This window comes from Schistocerca nitens, chromosome 1, assembly GCF_023898315.1.
Source record: "Schistocerca nitens isolate TAMUIC-IGC-003100 chromosome 1, iqSchNite1.1, whole genome shotgun sequence".
Classification (NCBI taxonomy): Eukaryota; Metazoa; Arthropoda; class Insecta; order Orthoptera; family Acrididae; genus Schistocerca; species Schistocerca nitens.
In genome coordinates, this window is record NC_064614.1 from 426425885 (window position 1) to 426446109 (window position 20225).

General features: G+C 44.2%; 1 protein-coding gene across 3 annotated transcripts in view; it reads left to right on the forward strand.

Moving 5' to 3' along the window:
• Positions 1 to 20225, forward strand: part of LOC126250536 (uncharacterized) — an 83633-nt gene that overhangs the window by 23161 nt on the left and 40247 nt on the right. For all 3 annotated transcript variants that reach the window (XM_049951568.1, XM_049951567.1, XM_049951566.1), the window contains one exon: positions 9477 to 9606. In XM_049951568.1, the coding sequence (XP_049807525.1) occupies positions 9486 to 9606 (121 nt within the window). In that variant the 5' untranslated portion in view covers positions 9477 to 9485. The remainder of the gene's footprint in view (positions 1 to 9476; positions 9607 to 20225) is intronic.

The window sequence follows — 20225 nt, forward strand, 5'->3', positions numbered from 1 at the left end:
TTTACACCTCTGGAACTAAGGCTGTGGTATACTGTTTTACATTTTAAGGAGATGGTGTGATTTTTAGGTATCTTATTTGATAGCAAACTGACTTGGCTGCCACATCTCAAGGAGCTGAAACAAGAGGCCTGAAAGTGCTGGATACTACGAAGTGTGTGAGTGGGAAGAACTGGGGTGCATATAGATCCTGCTTGGTGCAGTTCTATAAGGGTTTCGTGTGATCACATCTTTATTATGGCTTGTCATGACCAACATATTAAAAGATACTATACTCTGTACACCGCGAGAGCGTCAGATTGGACTATAGGATGAGCCCTATATTGAGATTTTGTGCAGAGACAGGGGAGCCTCTGTTGGCTGCTCAGTGGCAGTTCCTTGTGACTAAACAGGCACTCAAGCTCCAGTCGTTTCTGATTTCGCTGGCTTTCCCTGCAGCTATTAATATCTGCAAATCCTTAGAATGACCCTATTGCCACATCCACAAGGCCATAATTGATCGGTATACAGGGAAAGGAACTTTTATTGGATCAGGGAGTTTGTCTGTCAAACATACGGAGGGGGGAGGGGGGGGGGTGCAAAGCTCTGCCCCCTGCCCTGGTTGTTACTGAAACCAAGAATGAACAAATTTAGATTTCACAGATTGCAACAAATTGTTAACTCCAGACTGTGTTTTTAAGAATAAATTTATTACTGTTTTAAATGAGTACCAGAACTCTAATGTGGTTTGCACAGATGGGTCCAAAGTGGGAGATGCTGTCAGTTGTTCTGTCATTTTTCCTGCCTGTCTTTAGGTTCCATCTGCCTTGTGTGCATACTATCTTTTACATCAAACTTTATGCGATTTTTAAAGCTGTGGATCCGATGAAATGTGAATCTGGATCCAAATTTTTCATATGTTCTGACCTACTTAGTGTGCTGTAGACAGTCCAGTTCTTCTTGGCCGGTTAGAATTGATTAAGTCTGTTTAACCTGACTTCGAATAGGACACAGCCCCCTGACCCATGGCTTTTTTAGACATGAAGAACTGCCTGTTTGTGATGCATGTAGTGTGCTGATTATGGTTCGCCACATTTGAACCAACTGTTATTTATGTAATGACGAGAAGGTTCAAGCTGGTTTACTGACAGACCTGCCCTCAATTCTAGGTGGTGATGAACTGAATATGGCACATATTTTACAATTTTGTGTTTTGTCTACACTTCTACTCCCCCTGCGGGCCCGGGGTAAGAATAGGCCCGAGGTATTCCTGCCTGTCATAAGAGGCGACTAAAAGGAGTTTCAACCGTTTCGGCCTTCCATGTGATGGTCCCCCTTGGGGTTTGACCTCCATTTTTCAAAATTCTACAGAAGTACGAGCCTTTTGGGGAAGGACGCCTTACGTGGTGTCTCACTGGTCCTCCGTGCACTAAGACCTTGGCACTCAGCATTGTAACGGCGTTGTAACCACACCCACTATTCCTCAAATTGGGCCTAAACGCCTGATGGGTTGTACAAGTTACGCCCACAGTGCGTCCCCATCTACACCTACGATCATGATGGACTTTCCATGGCACCCGAAATCCAGCACGGTAGCCAGCCCGTTGTGGTGGGGTCGTCATGTACCCTCTAGGTTGTAGTCCCCTGACAACACAGGGATCGTACTGCCGATACCTGAGCTGCACCCTCCCCACGTCGGCCAAGGCGTAGATGCCCGTCTCCTTGGGGCATCAGGACTCCCGGCAACGGTCATCCTGCCAGGTGGCCCTTGCTGAGGCTGGGTGGCGCCCGTGGGGAGAGCCCCTGGTCGGAGTGGGTGGTATCGGGGCGGACGTTTCGCAGATGAAACGTCAACATGTATCGGGTCGCTCTGCGGCAGAGTCTTTTAAAAAGAAAGGTACTGTCTCTGGTTCTGGTTCTCCTGCCCTTTCCACCTTGGCCACTCTCTGGGAGGAAGGACAGGCCCGCCGGCTTGGGGCGAAGTACTTCCCCCGCTATTTAGTCTGTTCTCGGATCGATGGGGGGACGTTCGCCACCTCCAAGCCCATGTTCTTTGTCCAGCACATCGAGGACATCTTCGGGGAAATCGAGGCTCTCAGTAAAATGCGTTCGGGGTCCGTTCTTATAAAGACCACCTCCGCCACTCAGTCGGCAGCGCTCCAGGCGTGTGACCACTAGGGGACATCCCAGTGTCCATTGTCCCGCATCTGGCACTGAATAGGACACAGGGGGTTATTTTTCATCAGGACCTCCTGCTGCAATCTGATGAGGAGCTCAGGGCCAACCTGGAGCGCCGAGGCGTGCATTTCGTCCGGAGAGTCCAGCGCGGCCCCTAAGACTGTCGCATCGACACCGGGGCCTTTATCCTCGCCTTCGAGGGGGACGTTCTCCCGGAGAAGGTAAAGGTGATGTGCTACCGGTGCGACGTGCGACCTTACGTCCCGCCTCCTATGCGCTGCTTTCGGTGTTTGCGCTTTGGGCACATGTCATCACGGTGTGAGGCTGAGCCCCTTTGTGGCGATTGTGGACGTCCTCTTCGTGAGGAACATACATGCACCCCAACACCTCGGTGCGTCAATTGTCCTGGCATCCACTCACCTAGATCTTTAGACTGCCCCGCGTATCAGATGGAGAAGAAGATTCAAGAATTAAAAACTTTGGATCGCCTTTCTTATTCTGAGGCCAGGAAGAAGTATGACCGCCTCCATCCCGTGACGTTGACAACTTCGTTTGCCTCCGTCGTGTCCACTCCTTCCACAGTATCCTTACCCCTATCCTGTCCCCCCGTCCACCTCCTCACCCCATTCGGGGTCTATGCCTCCGCCTCCCAAATCCCTCCCTTCCAAATCCTCCTCCCTCGCGGCCCCTGCCCCAGGGGCCACCCTTCCTCCTCCTCCCCCTCCGCCGCCTGAGAAGCGATCCTCTTCTCAGGTGTCCATCAGGGAAACGTTCCGGACCCCGGCTTCCGAGGTCCGGCGTTCCAAATCGGACCCCGCGCGTGAGGACCTTCTTTGGGTCCAGCCCACCATCCCCGTGCCTCATCGGACTTCCCAGAAGGCCTCCAAGAAGAAGTCTTTATCCCCCTCTCCACCCCGGCGCGTTTCGTCTGACACTCCATCCGTGAGTCGCTGCTCCCGGCCGTCCTCAGTTTCGCTGGGACGCTCTGCTGCCAGGCGCTCAGCTGGCCTCTTGTCGGCGAATGATGCTGCCCCTCCTACGCAACTCGGGAAAGCGGCCGCAGGTGGCAACGACTCGATGGAACAGGATCCGCCTCCCGCCGGTTGTAGCGTTGTTCCCTCGAAACCTGGCCCTCCGCGGGTGTCGAGGTGACCAGCTCTTCAGCCGTTTCGTTCCCCCTTTTTTTTGACTAGCGATGACTTTGTTATATTGGAACATGAGAGGTATTCGATCTAATCGGGAGGGAACATAAGAGGTATTCGATCTAATCGGGAGGAATTACAACTGCTCCTCCGCCTGCACTGTCCGCTCGTCCTTGGTCTCCAGGAAACCAAGTTGCGCCCAACTGACCGTATTGCTTTTACCCACTATACCTCGGAGCGGTCTGACCTCACCCCTGTGGACAGTATTCCAGCTCATGGTGGGGTCATGTTGCTCGTTCGGGACGATGTCTATTACCATCCCATCCCATTGACCACCCCACTCCAAGCAATAGCTGTCCGTATTACTCTTTCTGCCTTTACTTTTTCCGTTTGTACCGTCTACACTCCATCGTCATCCGCAGTTAGTCGGGCTGACATGATGCACCTGATTGTTCAGCTTCCTCCGCCGTTTTTATTGTTTGGCGACTTCAATGCCCATCATCCCCTTTGGGGCTCTCCTGCATCCTGTCAGAGAGGCTCCCTCTTGGCGGATGTCTTCAACCATCTCAATCTTGTCTGCCTCAATACTGGCGCCCCGACTTTCCTCTCGGACTCTACTCATACCTACTCCCACTTGGACCTCTCGATCTGTTCTACCACTCTTGCCCGTCGGTTCGAGTGGTATGTCCTTTCTGACACCTATTCGAGCGACCACTTCCCCTGTGTCGTTCGTCTCCTGCACCACTCCCCATCCCCACATCCTTTGAGCTGGAACATACCGAAAGCTGACTGGGGACTTTACTCCTCCCTGGCGACCTTTCCGGACCACGATTTTCTCAGTTGTGACAGTCAGGTTGAATACCTCACGGCTGTCATCATCAATGCTGCCGAACGTTCCATTCCTCGTACTACCTCTTCTTCACGTCGCGTTTCCGTCCCCTGGTGGAATGAGGCTTGTAGAGACGCTATCCGTGCTCGACGACGTGCTTTACGCACATTTCGCCGCCATCCTACGTTGGCGAATTGTATTGGATACAAACGACTCCGAGCGCAATGCCGTAGAGTCATCAAAGACAGCAAAAAAGCTTGTTGGGCCTCTTTCACCAGCTCCTTTAACAGTTTTACTCCCTCTTCTGTCGTCTGGGGTGGCCTGCGCCGGCTGTCGGGCATTAAGGCCCACTCCTCGGTACCTGGCCTGACTTCAGGTAATGAGGTCCTTGTTGATCCTGTGGATGTCTCCAACCCCTTCGGCCGCTTTTTCGCGGAGGTTTCAAGCTCCGCCCATTACCACCCTGCCTTCCTTCCCAGGAAAGAGGCAGACGAGGCTCGGTGACCTTCCTTCCACTCGCTAAATCTGGAAAATTATAATGCCCCCTTTACTATGCGGGAACTCGAACGTGCACTTGCACTGTCCCGGTCCTCTGTTCCGGGGCCAGATGCCATTCACGTTCAGATGCTGGCCCACCTTTCTCCGGCAGGCAAAAGCTACCTTCTTCGTACATACAATCGCGTCTGGACCGAAGGTCAAGTCCCCATGCGTTGGCATGACGCCGTCGTTGTTCCTATATCCAAACCCGGGAAGGATAGACACCTTTCTTCTAGTTACCGCCCCATTTCTCTTACAAGCTGTGTCTGTAAGGTGATGGAGCGCATGGTTAACGCTCGGTTAGTTTGGATTCTTGAATCTCGACGGCTCTTACTAATGTTCAATGCGGCTTTCGTCGCCGCCGCTCCGCTGTTGACCACCTTGTGACCTTGTCGACATTCATCATGAACAACTTTTTGCGAAAGCGCCAAACGGTAGCCGTGTTCTTCAATTTGGAGAAGGCTTATGATACCTGTTGGAGAGGAGGTATCCTCTGCACTATGCACAGATGGGGTCTACGCGGTCGCCTGCCCCTTTTTATTGATTCCTTATTAACAGATCGAAAGTTTAGGGTACGTGTGGGTTCCGTATTGTCCGACGTCTTCCTCCAGGAGAACGGAGTGCCTCAGGGCTCCATCTTGAGCATAGCCCTTTTTGCCATAGCGATCAATCCAATTATGGATTGCATTCCACCTAATGTCTCAGGCTCTCTTTTTGTCGATGACTTCGCGATCTACTGCAGTGCCCAGAGAACATGCCTCCTGGAGCGCTGCCTTCAGCGTTGTCTAGACAGCCTATACTCACGGAGTGTGGCAAATGGCTTCCGATTCTCTGAAGAGAAGACGGTTTGCATCAACTTTTGGCGATATAAAGCGTTCCTTCCGCCATCCTTACATCTTGGTCCCGTTGTTCTCCCATTCATGGAAACAACTAAGTTTCTAGGGCTCACACTGGACAGGAAACTTTGTTGGTCTCCGCACGTCTCTTATTTGGCTGCCCGTTGTACACGTTCCCTTAATGTCCTCAGAGTTCTTAGTGGTTCATCTTGGGGAGCGGATCACACTGTCCTGCTTCACTTGTATCGGTCCATAGTCCGATCAAAGCTGGATTGTGGGAGCCTCGTCTGCTCGGCCATCCCTTTTACGCCGTCTCAACTCCATCCACCATTGGGGGGTTACGTCTTGCGACTGGAGCATTCTACACTAGTCCCGTCGAGAGTCTTTATGCTGAAGCTGCCGAATTACCATTGACCTACCGGCGCGACGTACTGCTTTGTCGGTATGCCTACCGGCTGTTGTCAATGCCCGACCACCCCTCTTATCAGTCCTTCTTCGCCGATTCTCTCGACCGTCAGTATGGGTTGTATGTGTCTGCCCTGCTGCCCCCTGGAGTCCGCTTTCGTCGCCTGCTTCGACAATTGGATTTTGCCCTCCCTACCACCTTCAGAGAGTGTGAGAGCCCGACACCACCGTGGCTCCAGGCTCCGGTTCATATTTATCTCGACCTCAGCTCGTTCTCGAAGGAGGGTACTCCGGCTGCAGTGTATTGCTCACAGTTTGTCAAACTTCGTGCGCGACTTGCCAGTCACACCTTTATTTACACTGATGGCTCCAAAACTGACGATGGTGTCGGCTGTGCCTTTGTCGTCGGGGCCGGCACCTTTAAATACCGGCTCCTCGACCAGTGTTCCAGCTTTACGGCCGAGCTTTTTGCTCTCCATCAGGCCGTTCAGTATGCCCGCTGCCACCGCCATTCATCGTATGTACTCTGCTCTGATTCACTCAGTGCTCTTCAGAGCCTTGGAGCTCCATATCTTGTCCATCCTTTAGTGCAACGGATCCAGCAGTCCCTCCATTCTTCTGCTGCTGATGGCTCTCCTGTCAGCTTTCTGTGGGTTCCCGGCCATGTAGGAGTGCCTGGGAATGAGGCTGCTGATGCTGCAGTCAAGGTTGCAGTCCTCCTGCCTCGGCCAGCCTCCCATTGTGTCCCGTCATCTGACATTAGTGGGGTTGTTTGTAAGAGGCTTGTGTCTTTGTGGTGGGATACTTGGTCATCATCCGGGCAGTAAAACCGTTCCCAACTGCTTGGACAACCTCCTCCCGACCATCTCGACGAGAAGAGGTCCTTCTGACCAGGTTGCGGATTGGGCATTGTCGGTTTAGCCACCGCTACCTGCTCTATGGTGACCCAGCCCCGCAGTGCCCTTGTGGTCATGCGTTAACAGTGCGCCATGTTTTATTGTCGTGTCTCCGTTTTAGTCAATCTCGTGTTGTCCTGTCTCTGCCATCTACTTTACAGGATGTTTTAGCTGATGACGCTCGAGCAGCTGCTCGTGTTCTTCGTTTCATTACTTTGACTGGCTTGTCCAAAGACATCTAACTCCTTCACTTATTTTACCTGCATCCGTGTAAGAACTTTCTGGTGTCCCTCCCCCTTGAGTTTTACTAGATTCTATGTGCTCTAACAATTGTGACTGGGCGCTAATGACCTCAGTAGTTGAGCGCCCTTAAACCCAAAATAATAATAATAATAATAATAATAATAATAATAATAATAATCATAATCTACACTTCTACCTAAGCTCCTAGGTTGATACTTTTAATATGTTAGACAACGATTGGCTCATACAGTTACTATTTTTATGATCCGCCAGTCTTATTTTTCTGGACTTGCATCTTGGTGACTGTCCAGATCAGATATAATTGCTTGTAATGGTCTGCCTTGACTCACTTGCTGCATTGTACCATTCAGAGGAGTCGTGTATGTTCATGCAAAAAGGGTACAATGGAACGTATGTGTCTTACGTTGCATTTTAGGCTGTCCTCATTTTGTGTGCTATAGCCCCATTCCTCTCACGTACGGGTGCTGATGACCGCAATGTTTAGTGCACTTCAGATGCAGTAACAACAACAACACAATACTTAGAGAAAAATTTTATTTCTGAAGTTCTTGATAATGAGCTCTTTACATTGGATAATCTGCTTCCTCTTGAACATTTGAACATCTAGTTGTTAGCGTGTAAGTAACTGAAGCACTTAGTAAACTGGAAGATGAGAAGCTGTGGTTTTTAAAGAATGTCCAACATTACAACACAGCTTGCAAATGTGTAATGGGAAGGGCATGCTTCTAAGTACACCACTGAAAAGTTTTGAGCTTTTTTTAGATACTGAAGAAAGAATAAAGAGCAGAAGCTCCACTGTCATGTTAAATGTTGCAAAAATGATGCTGTTTGATGTCCAGCAAGATTAATTATTTGAAAAAGATGACCCAGTTTTAGGAAATAAAGGTACCTAGAATTACTGGCAGCAATGCATTTCAGAAAGAGACTCTTTTTCCATAGAGTTATCCAAATGTTTGAGAATTTCAAATGGAATATCTTCTCTGTATGTCCCACGGACAGACAGAGAAGATATTCCATTTGAAAGCCCACAGTAGGGGAAGATAAGGCAGCAATGACAAGATATTTTTAAACTAAGTTTTGACTATTTTGGGATAATACCCCCATTTTCTTTTTGCACTTACTAACTCACAGCTCATTAGGTGTGGATAGCAAACACATGCAACTTATATTGCTTATAAGGAAGAATGTGGGAAAAAAACCCTTGAATTAGAATAAAAGCAAAAATAGGAACAAAAGCAAAGGCATCTTGAAGAGATTAAAAAGATGAATAATATGAAAACAACAATCAACTGTGAGAACACCAACAGTGTAAGTAGGTGCAAGAAGGACTTCTCTCAAGCTTCAGCTAAATTGATCAAAGCACCTGAAAAAATAATTTAAAGACAGCAGAATCAGCTGAGGTGCACAAATCATCAAAGCAGAGGAAAGAGTGAAAGAAAGGGAGGTGGAAACCATTCAGAAAAATCATAAGGAAAGAAATCTAGTATGAGAACATCATTATATTTTAAGATTCCCAGGAAACAGTAATCCAGAAATGTTTTGTTCATCTTTTTCGAGTTTTGTAGATGTAGATGGTGGTGGTGTTTGATTTGTGGGGCACTCAACTGTGCGTCATCAGCGCCCGTACGCATTCCCAATCTGAACACAGTCCAATCTCGCCACTTTTTCATGAATGATAATGAAATGATTAGGATGACACAAACACCCAGTCCCCGGGCAGAGAATTGAAGTGTAGAATATCATTAGTTGTAAAAATGTGATGTAAATTTTATTTGTGGATTATCAATATTGAATTTTCAATATCAAATTACCAACAGACCTGCATGTATTAATAAATTTGTATGAAGGAGAAAAATGGCCATACCCCATCCAGGATGATGATAATAATAATAACAATAATAATAATAATAGAGAAATTTATTATGGCCTTAACCAGTCTTTTTGGTTTGGGAATTATCAAGAATAAAAACAGTTCATTTATGCCATATCTGCTTCTTGAAATGATGACACTTTTTGACCACCTTTCTAAAATATTTTGTCACCTTTTTCAAGTACCACCAAAGCTCCTCACCCTGCAAAGTGTGCAACTAGGCTGTGCTCACAAATGATGCACATTCATACACTACTTGTGCAAGGCTTGAACACAATTGTAATAAGTAATATAACGAGCCAAATAATTCATACCAAGCTATTGTGGATTGAGAATTTCTGTGGTTTCCCAAAATTTCTGTAGGAAAATAATAGGTGAGGAGGACACAGCTGTTACTGTTCCCCTGCTATCCCAAACTTGTGATTTCATTCCATCTGTAAAGAATTTGTTGTTCATGGAATATTAAACCCTAATCTTCTGTCATTCAAATTAGTTCATTGGGTTCTGAGTCGTTGTTTATGTTTTGTTTTCTTCTTTTTGTAGGTGGTTGAAATGTTAACTGCTAAAGAAATAGAATTTGCAAAACAGCTGTTGGCATACTTGGACACAAATGACCTAATATCTTTGACAAAAACAACAACAAATGATGTCATTGTACCGACTTCAAGAAGTGGTAAGTTGTCTTTAATGTTTCCACATAAAAAAACATAGTGATGGTGTCAATAACAAGTGATATATTTGTATTTTTACTCTGAAACATACTAATTAAAACATACAAGTATAATGAAAACTGTAGTAGACCATAGAAAAACTAAAAAACTTGTCTAAACATGTATATTTGTGGCTAATCTTGGTGCACTTTTCTCATTAATAAAAAAAATTAAAAAAGGTACTATTTACCTATTTTTCCATTAACTTTCACTGTTTCCCATTCCACTTTGCGTATATGTTTTTGTATTTGTTTTTCTTTTTTATTCATTTATTTTTAGTTGTGACTTCCATGTTTTTATTGCTCTTCTTCCTGACTGTCTTTGTATTTGCTGATCATACCATCACATGTTGAGTGTAAAGTTCCAGCAGAAAATGAAAATAGTTCCAACCACCCTCTTCCAACATTTTGAATGCAAAGTAAACTTGGCACATGCTAGAAGCACATTACATTTTATTAGCATGAGCTATCTCTAACATGTCCATAAAATATCGTCTACAACATACTGCCTCTTCAGGTTTGCCAAAGACCTACCTCTCTGCCTTGTCAGGGAGGTTCTCCCATAGTAGCTGAGGTTGATATCCCCACAGATACAGAGAGCGATATCTGTTTGCCGACTATAGAATGGAATGTGTGAAACCTGAGTTTCTCCTGGTGAATATGATGTTCAAATAACTGACGGGATTGCAGCCAGGTGGCAATGTTGACAGCTGCTGATATTTCAACAGGAGCACACCCTGCCATTTTCAAGGCAAAACTGCAGCAAGTTAGCACTGTATGAGGTGCATTCAAGTTCTAAGGCCTCCGATTTTTTTTCTCCGGACTGGAAAGAGATAGAAACATGCGCATTGTTTTAAAATGAGGCCGCGTTCATTGTCAATACGTCCCAGAGATGGCAGCACTGTACGGCAGATGGAATTTTACCGCCAGCGGCGAGAATGAGAACTGTTTTAAGTACTTAAAATGGCGACGTTTTCCTTACTTGAACAGCATGCAATCATTCGTTTTTTGAATTTGCGTGGTGTGAAACCAATTGAAATTCATCGACAGTTGAAGGAGACATGTGGTGATGGAGTTATGGATGTGTCGAAAGTGCGTTCGTGGGTGCGACAGTTTAATGAAGGCAGAACATCGTGTGACAACAAACTGAAATAACCTTGGGCTCGCACAAGCCGGTCTGACGACATGATCGAGAAAGTGGAGAGAATTGTTTTGGGGGATCGCCGAATGACTGTTGAACAGATCGCCTCCAGAGTTGGCATTTCTGTGGGTTCTGTGCACACAATCCTGCATGACAACCTGAAAATGCGAAAAGTGTCATCCAGGTGGGTGCCACGAATGCTGACGGACGACCACATGGCTGCCCGTGTGGCATGTTGCCAAGCAATGTTGACGCGCAACGACAGCATGAATGGGACTTTCTTTTTGTCGGTTGTGACAATGGATGAGACGTGGATGCCATTTTTAAATCCAGAAACAAAGCGCCAGTCAGCTCAATGGAAGCACACAGATTCACCGCCACCAAAAAAATTTCGGGTAACCGCCAGTGCTGAAAAAATGATGGTGTCCATGTTCTGGGACAGCGAGGGCGTAATCCTTACCCATTGTGTTCCAAAGGGCACTACGGTAACAGGTGCATCCTACGAAAATGTTTTGAAGAACAAATTCCTTCCTGCACTGCAACAAAAAGTCTGGGAAGGGCTGCGCGTGTGCTGTTTCACCAAGACAACGCACCCGCACATCGAGCTAACATTACGTAACAGTTTTTTCGTGATAACAACTTTGAAGTGATTCCTCATGCTCCCTACTCACCTGACCTGGCTCCTAGTGACTTTTGGCTTTTTCCAACAATGAAAGACACTCTCCGTGGCCGCACATTCGCCAGCTGTGCTGCTATTGCCTCAGTGATTTTCCAGTGGTCAAAACAGACTCCTAAAGAAGCCTTCACCGCTGCCATGGAATCATGGCGCCAGCGTTGTGAAAAATGTGTACGTCTGCAGGGCGATTACTTCGAGAAGTAACGCCAGTTTCATCGATTTTGGGTGAGTAGTTAATTAGAAAAAAAATCGGAGGCCTTAGAACTTGAATGCACCTCGTACAAGTGAATTTAAAACATCAGTTTTCACAGAAGAAACTCCATAAACACACACGCACACACACACACACACACACACACACACACACACACACACACACAGTGCCATCACAAACCAAAGATGACTGATGTCAGAAGTTATCGATAGTGAAATTTATAATCACCAGGTGAGGTAGCGTAAGGTCTGTTCCTCTGTGCTGGTTATGCTCCATATGTCGGTCCTCCACAGTCCTGATAGTTCGACCAGTATATGACATGCCACAACAGCAAGGAATATGGTAGACACCTGCCTTATGCAAACAAAGATCTTCCTGTACAGAACCTAAAAGGACCCTGATCTTGATCTGCTCGAGAAACACACTTTACATCATATTTCCACAAAATACAAACAATCCTGTTCAAAATGCTCTTTGCATAAGACTAAAAGGCTGTAGATTTTGGTACCACCTTGGTATTATCATCACTGGTGCTCAGTTGGTCCTAGTGCAATGCACATCTAATCTGTCTTTCACTACAACCACTCTGATGAAAGGTAGCTTTGAGCTGAAATAACTCAGCTGACAAACTCTGTCTGAGATGACATGGGCCCTGTGAACCAAGATGTGAAGTACCCCTTCACACTGATCCGGATGGTGACAACTGTCAGCCTGCAGATACAAATCAGTGTGAGTAGGCTTCATACAAACAGCGTGATCCAGCGTACCATCCATCTTCCTCCTGACCAACACGTCAAGGAAAGGAAAACAGCCATCCATTTCCACCTCCATTGTGAAATGAATATTTGTATCGTTTGAACCTGGCTTTCTTAAGTCATTCAAATTGTCACTGCCATGAGGCCAAACAACAAAAGTATCATCTACATACCTGAGCAAACATGCAGGTTGTGAAGTTGCCAACTCCAAAACATGTTCCTCGAAATCTTCCATTTATGAATGGGGCAATAACATGTGACAACAGGCTCCCCAACACAGCTTCATTTGTCTGCTCGTAGTACTGGTCATTGAATAAAAAGTAAGTGGAAGTCAACACATGTTGAAGTAGGTTCGTTAATTCAGCATCAAGCCTGAACTCAAGTAACCATAACAAACACGAGTGAAGAGAGAGACTGCATAAAAACTTACCAGAATAGTCATTCAGATGCATTCCCTGTGACATAAGAAATCAGCCTAGTTCTTAATGTGGTGCTCACATCGACCTACTGTAGGGATCAACAGATTAGCAATGTGTTTTCACACGATACTCCCATACAACCTAGGGGGAACAGCACAATTTCCTGCAATAAGGTACTTTTCTCCTGGAGGCTGTTAGTCTTTCTCTCAACACTTATTGTGTGTCAGCACCAATCCTGCGATACATTGAATCAGAGTATAAGCAAACAACAGTAGCATTGCCCATCTCTGCAGATAAAATAATATCTGGATCAACTCTTGGTGAACGTACGAAACCTGTCAGTCACTGTAATAAAATCTTTATAATAAAATCAGCCACTGGCAAATACTTTGGAATCAGTGCAAAATTTAAACCTTCCTCTAGAACGAGTAAAGCTGTGTCATCAAAAGCTTTCTCTGTGAGATTCATCTCGGAACTTAAAAAATTTGTATTAGACTCCAAACCACGGAAACATTCAAATTTTGCCAAATGCCAGGCAGTTACTGTTACTACTACTACTACTACTACTACTACTACTACTACTAGGCCCTACAGCCCTTGGAAGGCCTTGGCCTACATCACAATATCCTGCCATTCTATCTGGTTCATGGCTTTCCGTCTCCATCCTCTGCCCTTCTCCAATTCTGTCCACCCATTTCTTTCTGGGATGTCCCTTCTGCTGTCTGCTTCTGGCCTTGCCATCAAAAATCTTCTTACATGTTCTGTTTTCCTCCTTTCTGACCATGTGCCCTGCCCATCGCAGTCTTCTTATTTTAATGATAGTGACAATGTCAGGTTCTTCAAAATGTTGTTCTAATTCTGCATTCGTACAGATGCGCCAGCCTTCTTGATCGTGTATTGGGCCGTATATTTTACGCAGAACCTTTCTCTCCAAAATGCTAAGGATCCTTTCCTCATTTGCAGTCATGAACCATGTCTCGGCACCATACATAACAACTGGTCTTATAATTGATTTGTAAATAAGGACTTTAGATTTTCGTGATAGAAGTGAGCTCCTAAGTATGGATAGTGTGACAAAGTAGCATCTGTTGCCTGCTGCTATTCTACCTTTCATGTCGCTGCAGATGTCATTGTCTCTGTGATAGTCAGTCCAAGGTACTTGAAGTCTCTCACTCTTTCAAACTCCTTGTCAGCTATCCTGAGATTTGGTAGGTTTCGCTGGTTGGTCATTGCCATATATTTGGTCTTTTCGACATTGACTACCAGTCCAAGTTCCCTTGCAGCTCTCTCCAATTGTTGATAGGCTTCAGCCAACACAGTGATGTTTCGTGCGAGTAATGTCACATCATCTGCGTAGACCAGGTACTGCAGTGTCTGATTAAAAATGGTTCCTCCCCTATTTGTCTCTATCTGACTTAAGACATTTTTAGGCAGAGGTTGAATAGCAGTGAGGAGATATTGTCAAGACATTTTCTAGGCAGAGGTTGAATAGCAGTGAGGAGATATTGTCACCCTGTCTCAGTCCCTTGTTCACTTCCACTTCTCTGGATATTTCGCCCTGTATTTTTACCGTACAGTTGGTTTCACTGAAAGTCATCATAGTAAGTTTCTTAGGTATTCCTGCATCTTCCACCACATTCCACAATGTCAGATAGCATTGAGACGCTATCATAGGCTTGTTTAAAATTTATATAAAGCTGCGTAACATTTTCAAGTAGTATGCACAGTGCGAATATTTACTCAGTTGTTGACCTATTTCTTCTAAAACCACTCTTATAGTCTCCAGTTCTCTCTTCCACATAGGGAGTAAGCCTCCCAGTTAGGATCTTGGAGAACACTTTATATGTAGTATTTAGCAGGGACCTTCCTCAGTAATTCTGGCAGTTCAATTTATCTCCTTTTTTATGTATGGGACACACAATAACCGTTTTCCACTCCATTGGCATGCTCTCCTCCTGCCAGATGTTCAGTATTACTTTCTGTATTGCTTTCCACAATGCTTCCCCACCATATTTGAGCAGTTCCGCTTGGATCTGATCTTCTCCAGGTGCCCTATTATTTTTTAAGGTCTTGATGGCTTGATCACTTCCCCCCAGTGTGGGTTCTGGTGTTAAGACCTCTGGTCCATAATAAGTTATTTCCACCAGTTCTTCTTGTTCTAATCCTTCTACTTCTGGAGCCAGTAACTCTTGTAAGTATTCTGCCCATCTGTCGAGTCTTTTATTACTCTCCCCTATCAAATCCTCTTCTTTATTTCTACATATATTTGTTCTACTTTGAAACCCAGCCTTTCCTTCTTTAATCTTTTGGTACATTTCACGTACTTGCTTCTCTTCTCCTAGCTGTTCAATTTCTTCCACGTTTTTTCTTTTCTAGTGCTCTTTTCGTCTTTCTGCAAACCCTCTTAGCTACACAGCATTACTCATTATATTCATTCAGATTTGCTCTAGTTCTTCTATTAAACAATTTCATTCACGCTATGTTACAGTCCTCAGTTCTTCTCATACATTCATTATCAAGCGAATCTGCCTTCCTTTGAGCCCGTTACATGTCCCAAAACCTCCCCAGCATCACAAAAATGACAATGCAAATTGCAATCTTACTCTACTGCTGCAAAGTTCACTCAACCTCTGCGAGCAGTGATACATTTCCTATCTGAAGAGGTAACAGTGTGGGACCTTAGTTTCTCCTGGTGTACACAAAGTTCAGTAACTTATGGGAATGCAGCCAGGTGACGTCATTGACAATGTCATCCAGCTACATTCCTGTAAGTTATTGAACATAGAAATGAATAACCACACAGTTAAGTAAAACTCATGTGTGGGACTGAAATATCTGTGATTGATTTAAATGTCGTTTTTGGAAATTAATAAATAAAAATTTAGTTGTAGATTAACTCATGGGGACACCAGTGTAGACCTTGTACTAAGTAGCAGATCCAAAATTTTTCGGCCAATGAATGCAAAGGATGAAACCAGTGACTATAATGCTGTTACATACTTAATTAATTCAGATGTTAAGAAAAACGTTAATAGACGTGTATGTGCCTAGTAGGGTTGTTGAAATACGGGAAAGACCTGCTGTGGATCAGTAGCCATTTTCTGAAGTTTCTAAGAAAGTACAGTTTGTGTTACAATAGATTTAAGCTAAGTCAAAGCCCTGTTGGCTAACAGGGAACTGTATTATTTTCAGATAATGAATTGTGTAATATTCCAAGACATACACTGAGGATGCCATGTTAAAAAGATAAGAAACTCTTGTAATTGTATAAATGAAATAAAAAATTCATATGTAGCCTGCAGTAAAGACATTTTCTGGTAAACAAGTGTAGTTTTATACTCGCAGACATGGAGGAGGAGGAGTAAATGATGGAATTCTGTTTTTGTAAAACTACTACAGTTTACTGCCGATTATTTGGGCAATGCAGGGGCAGAACATCACACAACATGCCTCCCTCCTAGCCTCCTCTGCAACATCAGGTGATGGTTTAAAAACAGACTGGTCAACTGTTTAAGCACATTCAGTTCTGCAGAGCAAGCAGATAGACTGTTAATAAAAATGCAGGTTTCGTAAGGAATGTTGATAACTAAAGCATTGTGTTAAGAGGTTATCAGGTGCCAGTAGCAAGAATGTGCCGGTGCAACTGCAGTATCACATCACATGTAAATCTTCATATTTTCTCCATAAGTATGAATTGTGACCTATATAAAAACAGCTATGGTTATCAGGTGCCAGTAGCAAGAATGTGCCGGTGCAACTGCAGTATCACATCACATGTAAATCTTCATATTTTCTCCATAAGTATGAATTGTGACCTATATAAAAACAGCTATGGTTATCAGGTGCCAGTAGCAAGAATGTGCCGGTGCAACTGCAGTATCACATCACATGTAAATCTTCATATTTTCTCCATAAGTATGAATTGTGACCTTTATATATATATATATATATATATATATATATATATATATATATATATATATATATATATATATAAACAGCTATACTATACACTATAGAAGTTGTTTCAAAAAATTCACCCAGATTCACAAGACAGTTTCTTCTACTTCAATGAAGGTAGAAATGTGGGGTGAATTTTAACTTAAATATGCTGGTAGGACGACAAATTTGTTATTTTCAAAAGAACCACCTGATTTTACAAGGATGTCTTTTACAAGCAAGCACATACAATCTTGGGGTACTTTTTACATGTACATTTAAGGTCAAAGTTTCATGTACTTGTCATAAATGTTGCATGTGTCCTGTATTGGATACATGACAAACATCCAGGTGACAACCAGACTCATCCCCTACTGTTTCAAGCATGTCTGAAGTTACTGCATTCACTGCTGTTGCTGTGCAGCGTCACAGTTCACCCAAAATTGTAGGAAGGGAGGCAAATACACAATCTTTGACAAATGCTCATAATAATAATAATAATAATAATAATAAAACAAACTATGAGCTCAAGCAACCTGGAGGCCATTAGTGCAATGCAAGATCCATACACCCCTTACACTGTAGGAGGTGCACTGACATACTCTTGACAAAAATCCCCTAGCACAGTTGTAACTGAATTGCGTCTGTTGAAAAGGGGAATGCAAAACTCTTTATTTGTAGGTATGTTATTGCCATCTTGGCTTGGTGAACATTAGGTCATGAACAAGCAAGCTAGTTGTGCCAGAGAGACATCTTACTGGTAGCCTCATGAATCTGCAGCTCAGAGCTGGTGCAAAGGTAAACTTTAAGTTTCGACAAGTAACTTCAAACTTACCGGAAGTTTATATCCTCAGTCTTATGAAATCAGATGAATCTTTTTTCAGCACACTGTATTTTTTTCTTATTCGATTTGATTACTAAATTCAAGGCGTTCTTTCTAACATGCAGGCAAAAAAATGATCCATCTAAAACCAGTCCAAGAAACTTACTGAGACAGGCAGTGCATACGCCATACCAGACATCAGTTTTTCCAACTCATCCGTTAGGTAATCACAAAAATCGTTTGGTTACTAAAAAGTTGTAACTCTTCTGGGTACGATGGTATCTCAGGCACTGTACTAAAATGCTGTGTTTATTTGGAAGTGCCGCCTATGAGTTATCTTCATAACTAACTGATAAATCAAGCAGGATCAATATATAAAAGTCAAAACAAGCAAGTGACACCAAATTGTAGACTGATCTCCCTTCTTACCATGTTTTCTCAAATTTTCGAGTAAGTAGCTTGCAACAGAATCCTGGTCCATGTTTCTGAGATAAATCTCTTAACAGCAGCTCAGTTTTGCTTCTATAAATGCAGTAGGCAATATATATCATCTCAGACTCAAATATAGTAGAATTAAACAGTAAAGCTATCCTGTTGGCATTTTCTGTGATAATGCCAAGGCATTTGATTTGTAGATTATAAAATTGTTCTAGGGAAACTAAAGTAGTATGGCTTTAAATGTCTTCCCATTGCGTGGATGGAGTCATATCTCAAGAATAGATAACAGAGGGTAACATTAGCAGATTTTTCAATAGGAATAAGATTACATCCATGTGGGGAAACATTACAAGGTTCAGTGCTTGACTCTCTCTTGCTCCTCTTCTACAAATAAGATCTACCTGGGACATTGCGGGACTTCTCAGAAACTAATGTTTGCTGATGACACAAGGATGTTGACAAAAGACCCTAACACAACTAGAGGAATAATGGAATAGGCTTACAGCTGGTTCGCAGCTGACAGGGTTAATAAACTGAGTTAGCACCAGCCTGTGGCTGAACTAACCATAAAGCTCAGCTCTGCCTGCTTTGCACTCTCAAATCTCTTTCACTGGGGTGATCTGCTGTCAGGATTGGTAGCACACTTTACTTAGCTTAACTCAGTTCTGTCGTGTGGCATATCTTCTGGGGCATAGCAGCTGAAGTAAAAAAGGTATTTATTCTACTTATACGTATGTATGCAATAAGAATATTGAACAATGCAAACTCCACGGTAGAATGATGAGAATATTTTAGAGAAGATAGATCGTTACTCAGTGTGTAGAAGAGATGCTGCGTCACAGACAGGCACAACGAAAAGACTGCTATACTTCAGCTTTTGGCCAAAAGGCCTGAAGTAGTGCGTGCCCCCCCCCCCCAACACACACACACACACACACACACACACACACACACACACACACACACACACACACAACCACTGTCTCTGCCCACTGTAGCCAGACTGCAGACAGCAACAGTGTGTGATGGGAAAAGCAATCAGACAGGGGTGGTAGGTTGAGGAGGAGGAGGCGGGATAGCATGGTAGGGGTGGTGTAGGGGTAGTGCTACTTGTGGGAACATGTAGGGACATGGTGGGGAGAGGGTAAGGACGCTAGATGCGGCTGGGAGGTTTGTGGAGGGGTGCGGGAGGGGGGGGGGGGGGAGTAGAATAGTGGGTGCATTGGTGGAGTAGAAGGCTGTGTAGTACCGGATGGGAGCAAGAAAGGGATTATGTAGGTCAAAGGCAAGGACTAGTAAAGGTTGAGGCAAGGGAGGTTACAGGAATGTGGGATATATTCCAAGCAGATTTCCCACCTGCACAATTTAAAAAAGCTGGTGTTGGTCGGAAGGAACTAGATGACACAGGCTGTGAAGCAGTCATTGGAATGAAGCATGTCATGTTGGGCAGTATGTTCAGTAACAGGGTGTTCGAGCTCTCTCGTGACCACAGTTTGTCATGCTGACAGATTGTTGTCATGCCCATGTAGAAAGCAGCACAGTGGTTGCAGCTTTGTTTGTAGATTGTATCTACTTCTATACTGTGCAAACAACTGCAGAGTGCATGGGAGAGGGTATGTCTCTTTGTATCAGTTATGAGGTTTCTTCCCATTCCATTCATGTATGGAGCACCTGAAGAATGAATGTTGAAATGCATCTGTGTATGCTGCAATTAATCTAATCTTGTCCTCACAACCCCTATGTGGGCAATAAGTAGTGTGTTATAGTATATTTCTACAGTCATCATTTAAAGCCAGTTCTTACAACTTTGTAAGTAGGCCTTTCTGGGGATAGTTTATGTCTGTCTTAAAGGGTCTCCCGGTTCATCTCTTTGACACTCTCCAACGATTCAAACAAATGTGTGACAATTCTTGCTGCTTTTATCTTTATACTTTCAGTATTCCCTCTCAGTCCTATTTGGAACGGGTCCCACACACTTGAGCAGTTTTCCAGAAAGTGTCGCATGAATGCTTTGTAAGCTATCCCCTTTGTAGACTGACTACATTTTTCCAGTATTCTACCAATAAACCAAAGTCTGCCACCTGCTTTACCCATGATTGAGCCTCTGTAATCATTCCTTTTCATATCTCTACAAAGTGTTACATCAAGGTATTTGTAGGAGTTGACTGATTCCAGCTG